Raw genomic sequence first — 16,649 nt, forward strand, 5'->3', positions numbered from 1 at the left:
AACATTTGTAAATTATATAAATTATTGTTTAAATAGTTACCAAAAATCTACATCTCTCAATTTTTTTAACATTGCATATAAGCCAGTTGTTTTTAACAAAAGTATCTATTTAATAAGTTAGTATCTCTTTATAAATATTTTTCATACCCATATGTCAGCACTAGAAAAACTAGTTTAATATCTACTATAGAAAAATTCACAAAACAAATGTTTTTTAGTTATTTTAATTTTTGGTTAAAAAAATTAAAAGACTTAAATTTGTATTACGAATCTTACGTTTTTCTTATGTGTAATAGTAATATATTTTTATGTAGTTTTTAATATATATTTTTTCACAAGATTTAACTTAACCTTATTATTTTAACTGGGATTAACAGGCATACAAATACTTAAAGGCTTAATTATCATTTTGGTCCTCTAATTTATTGGGTTGGTTCACTTTGGTCCCCTTATTATTTTTAGGTTCAATTTGGTCCTCTAATTCTTTAAAAAGTTCAATTTGGTCCCTGCCGTTAAGTCAACTTTAACACCGTCTCCGTACATGCCACGTGTCATTTTGTGGAATTTTCAATTTTTTTTTATTTTTATTTTTTATTTTTTTTTTATTTTTTAATTTTTTTTTAAATTAAACTGCCACGTGTCACCTTATGGTTGTGACACGTGTCATCTTATGGTTGTGACACGTGTTACTTTGAGATTTTTTATTTAAAAAATGTACTGTACTGCCACGTGGCAAGTCACGATTGTGCCACGTGTCAAACTAACATTTGTTGTTTTCAATTTAGTCCCTCTATTTACAATTTTGATTCAATTTAGTCCCCCAATTTTTTAAGATGATTCAATTTTGTCCTCTCTAATTTGATACCAAATTAGTAATTAAGCTTAATTACAACTTATATATACATATTAAAATAATTTTTATTATATTTATAGATTAAATTACTCCATCTAACTATTCAAATTATTATTTTTTTTTACATGTATAAAAACTTTCAAGTGTAAAAAATTACAAGTGAAAAATATAACAAATGAAATAACATGAGTATTTAGGGAGTAATTTGATGTATAAATGGTAAAAAATTATTTAAACATGAATGTATAAATTGTAATTAAGCTTAATTATTAATTTGGTCTCAAATTGGAGAGGACAAAATTAAATCATTTTAAAAAATTGAGGGACTAAATTGAATCAAAATTGTAAAAAGAGGGACTAAATTGAAAACAATGTTAGTTTGATATGTGGCACAATCGTGACCTGCCACGTGTCACAACCATAAGATGACACGTGTCACAACCATAAGGTGACACGTGACAGTTTAATTTTTTTTAAAGAAAATTTAAAAAAAAAAATTAAAAAAATTTAAAAAAAGATAAAATAAAAATTTGAAAATTCCACAAAATGACACGTGGCATGTACGGAGACGGTGTTAAAATTGACTTAACGGCAAGGACCAAATTGAACCTTTTAAAGAATTAAAGAACCAAATTGAACCTAAAAATAATAAGGAGACCAAAGTGAACCAACTCAATAAATTAGGGGCCAAAATGATAATTAAGCCATACTTAAAAATATTCATAAGTTTAAATTAATCAGATGAATTTAAAAATCTCGATCAAACCAAATGGATTAAATTAAACAAAAAACAAGACATTAAAAGTGTGTGTTGGTGCTAGGGTTTAAAGATTCGAAGTCGTGGTAGTCTTCATCTTCCTCGTACGCACCTGCGAGATTCCTCTGTCCTCACTCAAGGTATCATCAATCTCATTTTTGTTTCTCACGCCATCTTCTTCTCACTGTCATGGTTGAAAAAGGAATTAAACACGTTTCAATTTGCCTATGACGTTTTTTAATTCTTTCATTGTTTGTTAGGGTTAGCGATGCGGCGTAACAGTCCTGCATACTACAGTCCTCCGCGGCGAGGATACGGTGGCCGTGGAGGAGGGTCCAACAGAAGGGGATTCGGTGGAGGCAGGCGCAGGGACAACAACAATGGAAGCCTCTTGGTTCGGAACATTCCTCTCGATTGCAGACCTGAGGAGCTTCGTGTTCCTTTCGAGCGATTCGGACCTGTTCGTGATGTTTACATACCCAAGGATTATTACTCTGGGTGAGCCACTTTAATTAATTGATTATTTCAGAACGGCTAGGGTTTACTTCAAGTAAAGAACTTTTTAGGGCTAGGTTTTGTTTCTGATTCAAATTGAAGGAGTATGTTGAGTAAGTAATTGTTTCGGGGTGTCAAAGTGCTGCTGGGTGCAGATGTTAACCTCGATTTTGATTTAAGTCGAGTTTGGATAAATTTCTCGATATGCACTTAGAGGAGAATGGAATAAGAAGATCAATTGAAATAATTTTTTATCATAAATAAAATTAGCTTATGCATGAGAGGAAGTCAACAACATGTGGAAAAGCTAAATGAGAGAGCTTTTCTACCAATTAGCTTATGCATATGTTAATTTTAATTTGTGAAAGAAGCTTATTTCATTTTACCTTTTTTTTGTTCTTTTATGTGTTTATTGAGAAGTTTGTCCAAATTGACGTAAATGTTATTCTTTTATTTATTTATTGGATTGTTGAATTGATCTTGGACTGGTTTGTCAGGGGGTATGTTGGTTTGAAATTGTTCAAGTTAAAACAAGAACAAGCCCCACGTTTGAAGAGGAGATCTACTAACTCTTTTAACATATTGGTCCTCAAGTGTGTTAGTGTTCATACATCATACCAAGAGAAATTATATAAATACACATCTCAATGAATGCAAGATTGGTTGGTTGGTTCTTGTCCCAATTGAAGGCTTCGTGCAGTTTTTTTTAGTTTGTTGTGGGAGCTTTGAGTTCAAGTGCTTCTTGTAAGTATAATGAGAGTGTTGAAGAATTTTTGAAGTCTCTCCCGTTTACTACTTGAGTGTAAGTAAAGGAAAGGCCCGATCACAACTAAGCTTTTGGATTTTTAGAAGATTTAGTAAATTCAGCATCCGCTGCTGTGTGTAAAGAAAGCTATACTAAGTAATGTGATTTGAGGTGGTTTACTGGGGTATGCAAATTCTGCCTAGTCAGCATATTCTACAATCTGTCTGCCAATGTTTTTCTAGCAGTGTTAGAATGAAGCTCCACTTTTTTCCCATACAGAGAACCTCGAGGCTTTGCATTTGTGCAGTTTGTGGATCCTTATGATGCCTCAGAGGCACAGTACCATATGAACAGACAGATTTTTGCTGGAAGGGAAATATCTGTGGTTGTTGCTGAAGAGACAAGAAAAAGACCAGAGGAGATGCGACACAGGACCAGGACCAGGTATTTTTGTTTTTTACCTTCTCATCACTGTATGGATTTTATTTTGTCTTAACTATTTTCCTTTAAATATATTTATATGGTTTTTGTATTTTGCAGAGGACCAGCAGGCTATGGAGGCCGAAGGTCTTCTCATTATGGTAATATTAGTTGTCAAATATATATAACTTGGGCTTTCCTTTGTCAGATATGAAATTCTGTTTCACCTGCAACTGTTGCGCATTTTTTATTCTTCTTCCACGTTAGGACATTTGTCCATGTAGGGTGAACATGAGAATGAAATGATAATTTAGATGAATATCTGATTGAATTGATAATTTGATTATCTTTGTTTACTGTTTATCGGTTATCAAGAAATAATTGTTGTTTGTCATGATTGTGACTGTTGCAATAGTTAATCTCCAGTCTTAGCATTAGTGGATTTAACACATATTTTAATCTAATCTGATGTATAGGAGCAATGGTATTATTTTTTCTTTCTTATAGTTGTGTATCAAGACTTTGTTATTCTCTTAAATTGTGTTATCATAATGGTTGCTCCAGTTATAATTGTTTGTGAGGACTTCTGAACCTCTATGGAACCTTGCTGTTTCTCTAGAAGCTAATTTAATTAACATACTAGTTAGCTTACTGAAAACCATTTTAAGGATTTCCTTACTTTGGAGCTGGATTCCATCAACCATTATTGTGATGGGGAACTGAAAACAGCTAACTTGTTAAGTTCAGACTTAATAACTATTTTTGTTTCACCGGATGCTTCAAATTTTTGAAGAATTGAGCAATATTTAAGTCTGCTCTTCTGTTTTCTTGACAAGACCTAGCCTTTTTGTTTATCAGGGCGTTCTCGATCTCGCTCAGTTTCTAGATCACGCTCACCACCTTATCATGGAGGTTCTAGAAGTCGGTATCGTTCAAGGCAAGTTTCTTCAAAGTTCAAAGTGCCTTCGTTTATAGTTCAGTGAAGCATGTTATCCATGTTTTTAATTTTATATTTATCAGGTCCTATTCTCCTGCTCCAAGACGGCAAAGTGATTACTCTGTTTCCCCTAGGAGGCAACCAGAGCATCCTAGATCACCAAGAGGTCCCCCCAGGGAGCGAGATGGTGATCTAAAGCGTAGATCTTATTCTCCTGCATATGGCAATGGTATTGAACAGAATCAAAGCAATGGATATGCTGAGTGAGTTCATCCATTTTCTGTTTAGATTCTTTACTTTATCGTGTGTCTGTATTTTCCCCTTATTTGTGTTTACTTATGTATTACCATTCAATGAAAAAAAAAGGAAATCTATGTACAAGTCTGAAGCTGATCGAGGCCAGTGGAAGTCATCGAGATCACCCCTTGGTTCTAGATCAAGATCTGCTGACCTGTCACCAAGGCGTGGAAGATGAGGTAAAATTTCAGGAGTGATTTTTGTTATTATAGGAGATTGGATTTTCCTTGGGTTTGATTTTTGTTTCGTTTCGATGGTTTTCTTCATGCAGGTTGCAGGTCACTGACAATGTGTTGCTGGGCTTCTGTACATTTCCTGCAATTTATCAAGACATTTGCAAAAACCTGTATTTGCTTGATGTTTACGAATATGATGGATGAATGTATAACAATTGACTTTATGTGCGGGTTTGTTTTTAGACCATTCGAACTTAGCCTACAACCTTGACTTGAATTATTTATTGAGTTTGATTTATGAGCCTATGATCTTAATTCAACTGCTGCTGTTTTTGAGCCTGTCATTAAGTAAAAATTGCGTATGAGCTCGTCCAACAAGATTAGTTTTATCATCTTGCTTTTAAACAAAAGAATCCAAACATCAGATTGTAGTATGCTTTTGATTAAAAATTTATGTTTGCAAATTCTAATCCAAATATGCACTATGGTTACTGGCTACTAAAGTAAAAGCAATAATCATAGTAAAAGGAGTTTACGAGCCTAAGTTATGATTTTTAAAAGATAAATGGTTTTTGGACCAATATTTTATGGGACAATTAGGTTAGATTTGACCAATTTTATTTAGTATAATAATCGCTAATTAAATGATCCATATTGTTCAGTTTAATTTAAACAAATTAATTAAAAAATTAACAATTTTATCACTAATTATACATTATCAAAAGAAGGGTTAATTTGCGTATGACTTAAATGTTTTGGACTTAATAAATAAGAGCTGAAATTACTGCTCTAATTAATATGTTCAATTGAATCATATAATTTTTAAGATATTAAATATAAGGACAAAACCTTGTTATTTATTGCGTGGGTAACTTGTCAAAGCCGACTTTTGAGAAACAAAAGTGGAACAAATAACCTCGGAGATATGGATTGAAAGGCATTCCTCGTCCCAGCCATAAATCAATGGGTAAAGACGGGCGCAGCCAAATCAACCATTTCCTATCAAGACTGGGAGAACGGCGATTTGACAATCGACCAAGAGACAACTATCCTACCCCTCCAATCCTACAGAAGGTCATATATGAACCTCTGGAGATATTTTGATTTAGTTGAAAAATAGCAGCTCTGGATATTATTTAATTTATAGTAATTATTCTTCACAATACTATTTTTCATCGTGTTCCATGGTGAACCCAAAGGTTACAAGAGTACTTCCCATGGAAGAATTTAATTGTCGTGTTTAGCCTCTTTTCTTACAGTGTTTGTTTTTTCTTTGCTGTTTTATAATACTGAAGAATATTCGTCACTTTAAGAATTCATTGGAGTTACTTAGTTGTGCTTTGGACAAAACTTTCAGAAATTGTGTTGATTTTTAACTTCCTATAAGTTAAAAAAAAATGTTTTTATCTGTTTGAAATCCCATGTTGTCTAATCGTAAGGTAAAATAATATCCTATCGAGGAAAAGAAGAGAAAAAATCATATATAAAAAGATCATAAATTTCATTTTATAAGTTAATTATGTGAGATTGAAATTCTTAAAATTTATTTATGTGATATACAATCTTAACGATATTTTTTTTTTTGAATTAATCATTCCATAATTGATCTTTAATCTCACACTCGATTCATATCTTACATCTTGAGTTAAAAATTTATTTTACTCACAAATAAGTATCTACAATACCCTCCCTTTATTATATTGTTAAATTGAGTTAATCTTATAATTTAAAAGTTGACTCAAATAAAAAAAAAATTCATATGTATGTATGTATGTAATGTAACAGCATACCGTGTGAATCATGGAACAAGTCATCTCGTACATCCAATGAAAAAGTGGAATGACGTGAAACAACATTGCGTACTTTCAACGTGGCTGACTTTTTTCAGTTTTTCAGTTAAATTAATTTCACTCGTTTTCACTTTGATGAAGGTAGGTTTTACTTTTCCTGTCAATTTCTTAAATTAATTAGTAATAAGTAAACAAATTTTAAAGCTTTAATAGCACATTTCAAATGAAAATTATTAGTGTTGTTAATATATAAACAGGTTATGATCATGGTTTGATTCACTAATATACAGAAAGTTTGCGAGTTTTATTCGTCCTCTGAAAATGCGTCTTGCTGAATTAGGGATGATGTGAAGATTTTGTCTTTTTTGTTGGTGTGTTTTGTAATAGTAAATTTTCAAGAGACGTCATAAATATTTTACGTGGGGGGTTAGATTAAATCTACTCAGAGGTTTAGTCGTTTGTATCAGTGGCTGTTCATTGACTATTCAAGGCTTTTTGCTTCATTGTAAACCAGGGAAGGTTCTATTTTTCATTTCCTTGCCCACTAAGAGAGAGAGAGAGAGAGAGAGAGAGAGATGGCATTTGGGTTCATGGAGGTGGAGCTGGTGAAAGCAAAGGGTCTTCATGATACTGATGTCTTTGGTAAATTGAATCTTTAGCTCAGATTCCTTTCTTTTCTCATATTCTTTTTCAATTTATACATCATGCCCTTTTTATTAGATTTCAACTTTTTCTTATTCTAAAATTGGGATTTTTCTAAGCATTCATTCATCTATATTCAATTCCTTGTTCAGCTTCTAATCTGAGTATCTGACATCTCGATTCCTTGAGTCCAGTATAATTTAGATGAATTCAAGGCACTTCCATGATGATTTTCTTCTTCATTAGTTGTTCTTCCCTAAAAACGAAGTAAAAATGAAATGCTCAATTGCATGCGAAGTCTTAAGACCTTTCTATTATCAGATTCTGACAAGGTGCTGTGTTCTTTTTGTTAATCTGTTTTCTTTGTTGATAGCTCGTATGGATCCTTATGTCCTGTTACAATACAAAGGTCAAGAGCGCAAGAGCCGTGTAATTCATGGTTAGTTAAATGCTTCTTTTCCTAGAAATTTGTATAGCATTAACTATCAAGTCTAGAAATGCTTAGGATTTCACGATTTTTGTGTGGTTATAGCTTGGCATGGAGGGATAGGTAAAACTTTTTATCACCAATCACCATGATTGCCTTCTGCTGTAACTGTAATATAGAGGAGAGGACAACTGAATGATATTTCAGATTTGAAATTCCATTGATAGATATGGTTTCTTTGAACTATGTATTTTGAAATTGTTCAATCATTTCATTCTTCTGCTGAGATTACAATATAAATCAAGAATTTCGTAATGCTAAATCTAGCAGACATATAGTTCATCTGATAGTGGTATGCTTTTTCTGATGCAATATGTGGTTTCTTCCTTTCCTTCTTTTATGAAGGACTTGTAATTAGATGCGTATAGCTCAAGAATCTCAAGCTAAAAGGGCACCACTGGAGGGAATAAGAATTAAGAACTGTCAAATAAGGAGTTTTATCCCTTCATTTCTCTTCCCTCCCTTCCCTATGTGTGTATTTCACCATGACCATAGTTAAATGAAGCTCCACAACTGTTTTTAGTGTTGTTGTCCAATTAAAATGGAAGTTTCACTTCAATAATCTATGTTCACATCTGTAATCGAAGCCTTGATTATTATGTGGATTTCTGGTGTGAGCCTCTAATTCTAATTGGAGATTAACACTAAAAGCAATTACAAAACTGTATCTAGCTTTTGTCCTTTCACTATTTCCTTTATTGAAGTAGATGGGTAAGCAAAAGAAAAATAAGTGTGCTTTCTTCCCTTTTTCAACTGCCTAAAATTGATAGTGTTTCTTACTAGGCTTAAAGTAACATAGATGCTGATAAAAGCTGAGTTGAATTTTCAGTTTTTTAGCATTAATAAGGCATTTGATTAGATGATTCTTTTATTGATGCAGAGGGAGGCAGAAATCCTGTATGGAATGAGAAATTTGTATTCAGAGTAGAATATCCCGGATCAGGTGACCAATACAAGCTCAACCTTGTAATCATGGACAAGGATGTATTTTCTGCAGATGACTTTGTTGGCCAGGCTGCGTAAGACTTTACTAGCTTCTTAAATATAGTGAATTTTTCATGATGAGTTGCTCTTTTTGACTAAATGAAAATGTTCTACCTCTGACTCAAAATTCTAAAATTGCATGTAGTTTAAAGTTTTTTCACACATCAATAATGACAATAAATATGTCAACAATTTCTCCAAATTCATTCTCTCAAGAAATACATAACTTTAATCGTCTGGAAATACAGACATTTAGGAAATTCCATTTGCATTCTTTTAATAAGTTAAAGTTCCAATCATCTTGATATGAAGGAATTACTGTGTTAGTTTCTGAATTCTCATGTTAACTTTTTGTTAAGGATGCAAATAAGCTTTTTGATTCCTCTATATCCAACGAAGAAGGGTTGCAGAAAATTCAATAAGGAGAAGGACACCCTTAAACCAGGATCATGAGAAAAAGATGATAAAGCATTTTACTTGTATTTCTTGTTCATAATAGAGGGTCAATTTTCTGTATCCAGAGTTCATGTAAAGGATTTATTGGCAGAAGGAACAGAGAAGGGATCGGCTGTGCTTCGTCCTCACAAGTATAGTGTGGTTCGTGCTGACCAATCTTATTGTGGTGAAATTGAAGTTGGTATAACTTTCACCTTAAAGGTAATATTTTAGTTTGAGAGTGCTCATATTTCTTGTTATGCAAACAACAGCAAAGAATCTAAGCTTGAGTTCATATGAAAAAAACATGCTAGTTATTTGCTCTGCACAATGAAAAATTTGAAATGAAGTTTGTCAACATGTAGTATATTATATATGATGTTAGGACTTTAGGAGTTTCTTTAATGTTGTTGTTTGAATTCACAGGAACAAGAATATGCTGATGATGATGAAGATGTTGGAGGATGGAAGCAAAGTTTCTTTTGATTCAGTGTGCTTCAGATTTGGATTTTGGAACGTAACATAACATGATTACATGGAATATGCATAGAATTTGAAATCCCTTCTAGTGTCTGTATGAGATGTTACGAAAACAGTTGGCATTAAGATAGTTATTAATGAGTTTAACCGTAAAATTTGTATTTATCATACACTGAGTGAAGTACATAAGAACTGCATGGAACTTTGGTCTCTGATTAAAACTCTGGAATATCTTTTTGCCACAAGAAATGCTCCTTTGAGTTTTCTATATTCATTGGCCATGCTAAGAAGTTTTATAATACTAATGAAAAGGAAGAATATTTTTGTATTTCTTAAAATAACATTGTTTCATATCTGGTTTAGTGAGACTCACATTTATGTGTTTTCTTTTCTCTTCTTCAACACTCATTGCTTTTCCTTTCTACAAATAAACGATGAAACTTTTAAAGGACGACCTCGAATTTTATTGTGATTACAACCAACACAATTTGGCCATTTATGTCAAAATATGTTAGACTACATATGGTCTTCATATGCAGTTGTTTGAATTTGATTTCTATTGGATTCTTTCAAAATAAATGTGTGATAGACCTTTTTCTATTAAAAGTGCCATAAATAATAAATTTAAACCTTACATTTTTAATAATGTATAAAATATGTGTTACATTATAAATATCTGATTTTATGGGCTATATGTAATATAATATTATTTTTTAAAAGTAGTTTGGCTTAATTTAATTAAATGAAATTTAGAATAATTTATGGAATAGTCAGGTTCAAAATAGTTAAATAAATCTAAATTAAGAACTTTGTTCAAAAGGAGTATGATACAGTACTTCAATTTAACTCCAACAAATTTAAATAGTTTAATATTAGTTCATTTTTATTTTCCACACACTTATATGTGTGTGTGACATTCAGCAGATGATATTAAGTTATGATCATCTAATACATGTTAGATATATCTTTAGTATACTTATCTAATATTTTTTTATATATAATATTTTAATTTAAAATTCAATTATTTAACTTTAAAATCTTAGTATTCCTAAAAATGTGTTTACAAAAGTATGTAGGCCACAACTATCATATATGTTGGTATTGTAATGAATTAAAGACACAAACCAACCAATCAAACCTAAAAATCTTCACACACATATAAGCTAAGGCAACACAAAAAGCCCAACAACCATTGCAATCATCACAAAAACACATTTTCAACAAGTTTTTTCAAGAACTCAAATGACATATCAAACAGACAAATATAAAAAGGATATATCACAATCTTTTTTAGAACTTTCATATTAAAATTTCACACTAGACTTAAACAATTTCCAAGTATTTTAATTACAAGAATCCAATACAATTTAAAAACCACAGTACGTAATGTTGTAAAAAAATCATAGTATTATTATTCTTATAATAACAACTAGCCACGAGTAATAGCAACAATATAATATAATATAATAGAAACCTTAAAAGAGTTTATATGAGAATTTATATATTCAACCCTCAAATAGCTGTCATAATCTTAAATTAGTTTGTTAAAGAGAGAGTAAAATTAAAATTCTTTTTATCATTGCGTTAAGCTACATTAAGATCAATTGATCTAGGTTTAATATTGTTTTGAAATGATTCAATATTTTTAACAAAACTAATATACTAAAACATTTTATTAGGTTTATTAGGTTAGAAAGTGGATAAGCTTGGTTATGACTTTAACATCACTATAATATCATTATGTTAGAAAATGGACTTTAAGCTTAATTCAATCTTACAAAATCGATTTGTAATAAGGTGAAATTTATACTTCACTTATATATTATAAAATTATCTTATTTCTAGTCGATGGGTCTCCAACATTTTCAAATTACTATTTAAATTCATTTTTTGATTTTATAACCTTATATATGACGTTATATTTTTTTTTATAAAAGTATATTTAAAATATATATTTTAATGAATGAAAATTGCAATGCATTACAAAGTTATAATATTAATTCACTTTATACTATATAACAACATTCTAGAAAAAAAAATCAACTAGTATGAAGGAAAATCCTAGTAGCTTGATGTATTCCAAAATAGACCAGCAGACATTTTCATAGTGACTGGTTGAACTGGTCAACAAATCTTATATGACAAAGACAAACTCAGAGAACATAATGACACCATTCATTAGCTTTGTCATCATTCAAGTTCAAACCGATTCTACCCTAAGAAAAGGACTTGTCTTCAAAACGAGTTTGCTACAGCAACTCAAGGGAAATGGACGTTTAACATGAATTATCATCAATACTAGATAATATGACATTTTTAACTCTTAATAAAAACATTTTTAAGATTAACATATATGACATTTTCTAATTCACCTTTTTCTAAAATTATAAGTTTTTAATTTTAATTACTAATGTGAGTTATTTAAAGAAGGAAGCACATGGCAGCGCTTCTAGACCCTCCTCCACCCAATAAAAAGTAGCAGCCATGATGAGTATAACTCAGTAAAAGTCTTACCGAGTCATTTGGTTATGTATACTTTTCATAGAAAATAATACTTAGTTGTCCTTTTCAACAATTTACTACGGCCAAATGACATTAAATTATTTGCGTAGGTTTTTGGAAATTGGAAGACCAAGTTTGAGGTGCATGCGCGTACGGTCTTATCCTATTCAAACTTTTGATTTTTTGTGCAATCCAAAGTCTTGGTCATTTAAACGCATAGTCACACTTAGAACCCTATATAAGCAAACACAAGGCTACCATTTTTTCCAACTTCAACACTCATAAACCTAAACCAGATTAAGCACGTTTATTGTAAGAATTTGGTGAATCAGAATCTTCATTCTTCAGGAACACAGACATGGCAATCGGTTTCATGGAGGTGCAACTTGTGAAAGCAAAAGGCTTACGTGACACTGATATCTTTGGTATATATCAGTTTTCTAAAGAGTTTTATAAATAATGTTTCCTTAGAATAAAGCTGAATCAAACATGGTATCAATATGGTTGTTTATTGTTTTATTTTGCTGATATATAGGTAAAATGGATCCTTATGTTCTCATACAATACAAAGGCCAAGAGAAAAGGAGCAGAGTCGCTCATGGTGAGTTCATGTCCTACATATTCAAGTCCTTCTTTCTTTTCCTTCAATTTACAATAAACTTGGCTAGTTATAGATGAATCTAGGGATACTTTAACAATGTGCATGCAAAAGAAATCGTATTTAAATATAACTCAACTAAGATTTGTATCCATTTATACTGTAAACGTGAATCTCCAACCATGAAAAAATGATTATTGCTTAAACTTCGTTTTCATTTGGACCCTTCAAACCCAACTTTGATGCAGATTAATGAAAATCATGTATATCTTTAATTTATGGTTTTGAAGTTTTTGTTGAACGTAGTGTTATGGTGTTTTTGTGCAGGGCAGGGAAAGAATCCAGTATGGAATGAACAGTTTATGTTCAAAGTAGAGTATCCTGGATCGAAAGATCAACACAAGATCATCTTCAAAATTATGGACAAAGATTTATTTAAAGACGACTTTGTTGGAGAAGCCATGTAAGGCTTCAATGGCTCCATTTAACTAAAACTAACTTTTTGTCGAACTTGTGTAGATGATTTAAAAGAGTTAATTTGTTGTTTTGTATATGTAGAATCCATGTGGGGGATTTATTGGCCCAAGGAGTAGAAAATGGAGGAGCTAAGTTACAAACTCTAAAGTATAGAGTGGTTCGAGCAAACAAGTCTTATTGTGGAGAAATTGATGTCGGTGTTACTTTTACTCCAAAGGTATTCTTCACAAATTGCATGATCTACTTATTTATAAATTATGATCCATCCACCCAATGATTATGTTTGGTAATTGCATATTGATTTTGTTCTTGATTTGATTGTAGGTGAAAGACAAATTTGTTGAAGAACAGATAGGAGGATGGAAAGAAAGTGGCAACTATTTAGCATGAAATAATTCCTAATTTTGATTTTTAGTTAAATAGGTCTTAATTTTCGTTAATTTTATTCAATTGAATTTTTTTTTAATACCGTCATGAACAACACATGTCACTATGTGATTTTTTTTTAATTTTTTTAATTTTTTTAATTCTTTTTAAATGTCCACGTGTCAATCCAACAATGTGTCACGTGTTAAAGTCAATGTTTAAATCCAATCTGGTCCCTATATTTGTTATTTTTGTTCAATTTAGTTTCACTTATTTGTTCATTGTGTCCCATTTAGATCGAGATTTTATTTGACTTATTTTTATTTTCTAGCCAGACACCTTGAGCAAAATCTAAGGGTTGTTTTTGTTACTTGTAACCAAATTTGTGATATATAAGAGGTACATCCATCGGATGAAAAAAAATTGATTAGTAAATTTTAAAAAATTGTACGAAAAGTTATACGCAGCTCCCCAGTTATTTGTTCTTTGTACCCCACTTATTTGCCTATCTTGTTTGATGTATTTTTTTTTTCAAGTCAGTCACCTAGTACAAACATTAAGGGTTGATTATTGTAACTTATAATCAAATTCGTGATACATAAGAAGTAGATCGCATTAGACGAAAAAAAAAAAGATTGATTAGTTTATTTTAAAAAATTATACAAAAAGTAACAAGCAACTCTCCACATATTTGTTCAATGTGCTCCACTTAGATTGAGATCTTATTTAACTCATTTTTTTTCAAGCCAGCCACCTTGTGCAAAAAATAAGGGTTGTTTTTGTTACTTGTAACCAAATTTGTGATACACAAGAGGTACATCCATTGGATGACAAAAAAAATTGATCAGTAAATTTTAAAAAATTGTATGAAAAGTAATACGCAGCTCTCCACTTATTTGTTCTTTGTACCCCACTTATTTGCTCATCTTGCTTGACGTATTTTTTTTTCAAGCCTAGTACAAACATTAAGGGTTGATTCTTGTAACTTATAATCAAATTCGTGGTACATAAGAAGTATATCGCATTAGACGAAAACAAAAAAAGATTGATTAGTTTATTTTAAAAAATTGTACAAAAAGTAACAAGCAACTCCCCACATATTTGTTCAATGTGCTCCACTTAGATTGAGATCTTATTTAACTCATTTTTTTTTTCAAGCCAGCCACCTTGTGCAAAAAATAAAGGTTGTTTTTGTTATTTGTAACCAAATTTGTGATACACAAGAGATACATTGTTGGATGACAAAAAAAATTGATCAGTAAATTTTAAAAAATTGTACGAAAAGTAATACGCAGCTCCCCACTTATTTGTTCTTTGTACCCCACTTATTTGCCTATCTTTTTTTACGTATTTTTTTTTTCAAACCAGTCACCTAGTACAAGCATTAAGGGTTGATTAGATTGATTAGTTTATTTTAAAAAATTGTACAAAAAGTAACAAGCAACTCCTCACATATTTGTTCATTGTGCCCCACTTCGATTGAGATCTTATTTGACTCATTATTTTTTTCAAGTCAGCCACCTTGTGCAAAAAATAAGGGTTATTTTTGTGACTTGTAAGCAAATTCGTGGTTAATAAGAAGTACTTGCATTGGATGACAATAAAATATTGATAAACAAATTTTAAAAAATGGTACGAAAAGTAATACACAACTCCCCATTTATTTGTTCTTTGTGCCCCACTTATTTGCCTATATGATTTGGCATATTTTTTTTTCAAGCCAGTCACCTAATGCAAGCAATCAGGGCTGATTTTGTAACTTATTAGACGGAAAAAAAAGATTGATTAGTTTATTTTAAAAAATTGTACAAAAAGTAACCAGCAACAACTCCCTACGTATTTGTTCATTGTGCCCTACTTATATTGAGATCTTATTTGACTTATTTTTATTTTCTAGCCAGCCACCTTGAGCAAAAAATAACTGTTGTTTTTGTTACTTGTAACCAAATTTGTGATACATAAGAGGTACCTCCATTAGATGACGAATAAAGATTGATCAGTAAATTTTAAAACATTGTACGAAAAGTAATACACAAGTCTACTTATTTGTTCTTTCTGCTCTACTTATTTGCCTATCTTGTTTGACCTATTTTTTTCTTCAAGCTAGTCACCTCGTGCAAGCATTAAGGGTTGATTTTTGTAACTTATAATCAAATTCGCAGTACATAAGAAGTACAACCCTTTGGATGATAAAAAAAGATTAATTAGTAAATTTGAAAAAATTGTACGAAAAGTAACAAGCAACCCCACATATTTGTTTATTGTGTCCCACTTAGATTAAGATATTATTTGACTCATTTTTTTTTCAAGCCAGCCACCAGTGCAAAAAATAAGAGTTGTTTTTGTGACTTGGAAGCAAATTCGTGGTTAATAAGAAGTACATCCATTGGATGACAATAAAAGATTGATCCATAAATTTTAAAAAATTATACAAAAAGTAATACACAACTCCCCATTTATTTGTTCTTTGTGTCCCACTTAATTGCCTACATGGTTTGGCCTATATTTTTCTTCAAGCCAGCCACCTAATACAAGCAATAAAGGTTGATTTTTGTAAGTTATAATCAAATTTGTGGTACATAAGAAGTACATCGCATTAGACGAAAAAAAAGATTGATTAGTTTACTTTAAAAAATTGTATAAAAAGTAACAACCAACTCCCCACATATTTTTTCATTGTGCACAACTTAGTTTGATATCTTATTCGACTTATTTTTATTTTCTAGCCAGCCACCTTGTGCAAAAAATAAGGGTTATTTTTATTACTTTTAAGCAAATTCGTGATACATAAAAAGTACATCCATTGGATGACAAAATAAGATTAATTAGCAAATTTTAAAAAGTTGTACGAAAAATAATACAGCAGCTCCCCACTTATTTGTTCTTTGTGTCCTACTTATTTGTCTATCTGGTTTGACCTGTTTTTTTCTTCAAGCCAGCCACCTAGTGCAAGCATTAAGGATTAATTTTTGTAACTTATAATAAAATTTGTGGTACATAAGAAGTACATCCCAATAGACGAAAAAAAAGATTGATTAGTAAATTTTCAAAAATTGTACGAAAACTAATACACAGCTCCTCACTTCTTTGTTTATTGTGCCCATCTTATTTACTTATCTGTGTTAGCCTATTTTTTTCTTTTTTTCAAGTCATTCGTTCCATGCAAGCAAATAAGGTTGTTTTTTTGTGACTTGTATGCAAATTCGTG

The 16,649-nt window shown here is 31.1% G+C and overlaps 3 protein-coding genes across 5 annotated transcripts; all 3 read left to right on the forward strand.

Annotated features, from left to right (window-relative positions):
- The first annotated feature begins 1,615 nt into the window (after positions 1-1,615).
- On the forward strand, positions 1,616-5,000 carry LOC114195556 (serine/arginine-rich SC35-like splicing factor SCL30). 2 transcript variants are annotated; one of them, XM_028086063.1, is made up of 8 exons: positions 1,616-1,750; positions 1,871-2,108; positions 3,130-3,294; positions 3,391-3,431; positions 4,129-4,207; positions 4,291-4,470; positions 4,574-4,683; positions 4,776-5,000. In XM_028086063.1, the coding sequence occupies exons 2-7, from the start codon at positions 1,879-1,881 to the stop codon at positions 4,680-4,682; spliced, it is 804 nt and encodes a 267-aa protein (XP_027941864.1). In that variant the 5' UTR covers positions 1,616-1,750; positions 1,871-1,878; the 3' UTR covers position 4,683; positions 4,776-5,000. The 2 variants fall into 2 exon arrangements, with proteins under 2 accessions (XP_027941864.1, XP_027941865.1); XM_028086064.1 differs by having other exon boundaries at positions 1,642-1,750; positions 1,877-2,108.
- Positions 5,001-6,736: 1,736 nt separating this feature from the next.
- Positions 6,737-9,719, forward strand: LOC114193445 (elicitor-responsive protein 1). Of its 2 annotated transcripts, XM_028083248.1 has the most exons (5): positions 6,747-7,112; positions 7,486-7,551; positions 8,480-8,618; positions 9,105-9,240; positions 9,445-9,719. In XM_028083248.1, exons 1-5 carry the CDS (start codon positions 7,046-7,048, stop codon positions 9,502-9,504), a joined length of 468 nt encoding a protein of 155 aa, XP_027939049.1. In that variant the 5' UTR covers positions 6,747-7,045; the 3' UTR covers positions 9,505-9,719. The 2 variants fall into 2 exon arrangements, with proteins under 2 accessions (XP_027939051.1, XP_027939049.1); XM_028083250.1 differs by lacking the exon at positions 7,486-7,551 and having other exon boundaries at positions 6,737-7,112.
- Positions 9,720-12,280: 2,561 nt separating this feature from the next.
- Positions 12,281-13,863, forward strand: LOC114195612 (elicitor-responsive protein 1-like). Its single transcript, XM_028086138.1, has 5 exons — positions 12,281-12,425; positions 12,536-12,601; positions 12,926-13,061; positions 13,157-13,292; positions 13,400-13,863. The coding sequence occupies exons 1-5, from the start codon at positions 12,359-12,361 to the stop codon at positions 13,463-13,465; spliced, it is 471 nt and encodes a 156-aa protein (XP_027941939.1). The 5' UTR covers positions 12,281-12,358; the 3' UTR covers positions 13,466-13,863.
- The last annotated feature ends 2,786 nt before the right edge of the window (positions 13,864-16,649 follow it).

The sequence above is a fragment of the Vigna unguiculata genome, chromosome 8 (genome assembly GCF_004118075.2).
Source record: "Vigna unguiculata cultivar IT97K-499-35 chromosome 8, ASM411807v1, whole genome shotgun sequence".
NCBI classification, from domain to species: Eukaryota; Viridiplantae; Streptophyta; class Magnoliopsida; order Fabales; family Fabaceae; genus Vigna; species Vigna unguiculata.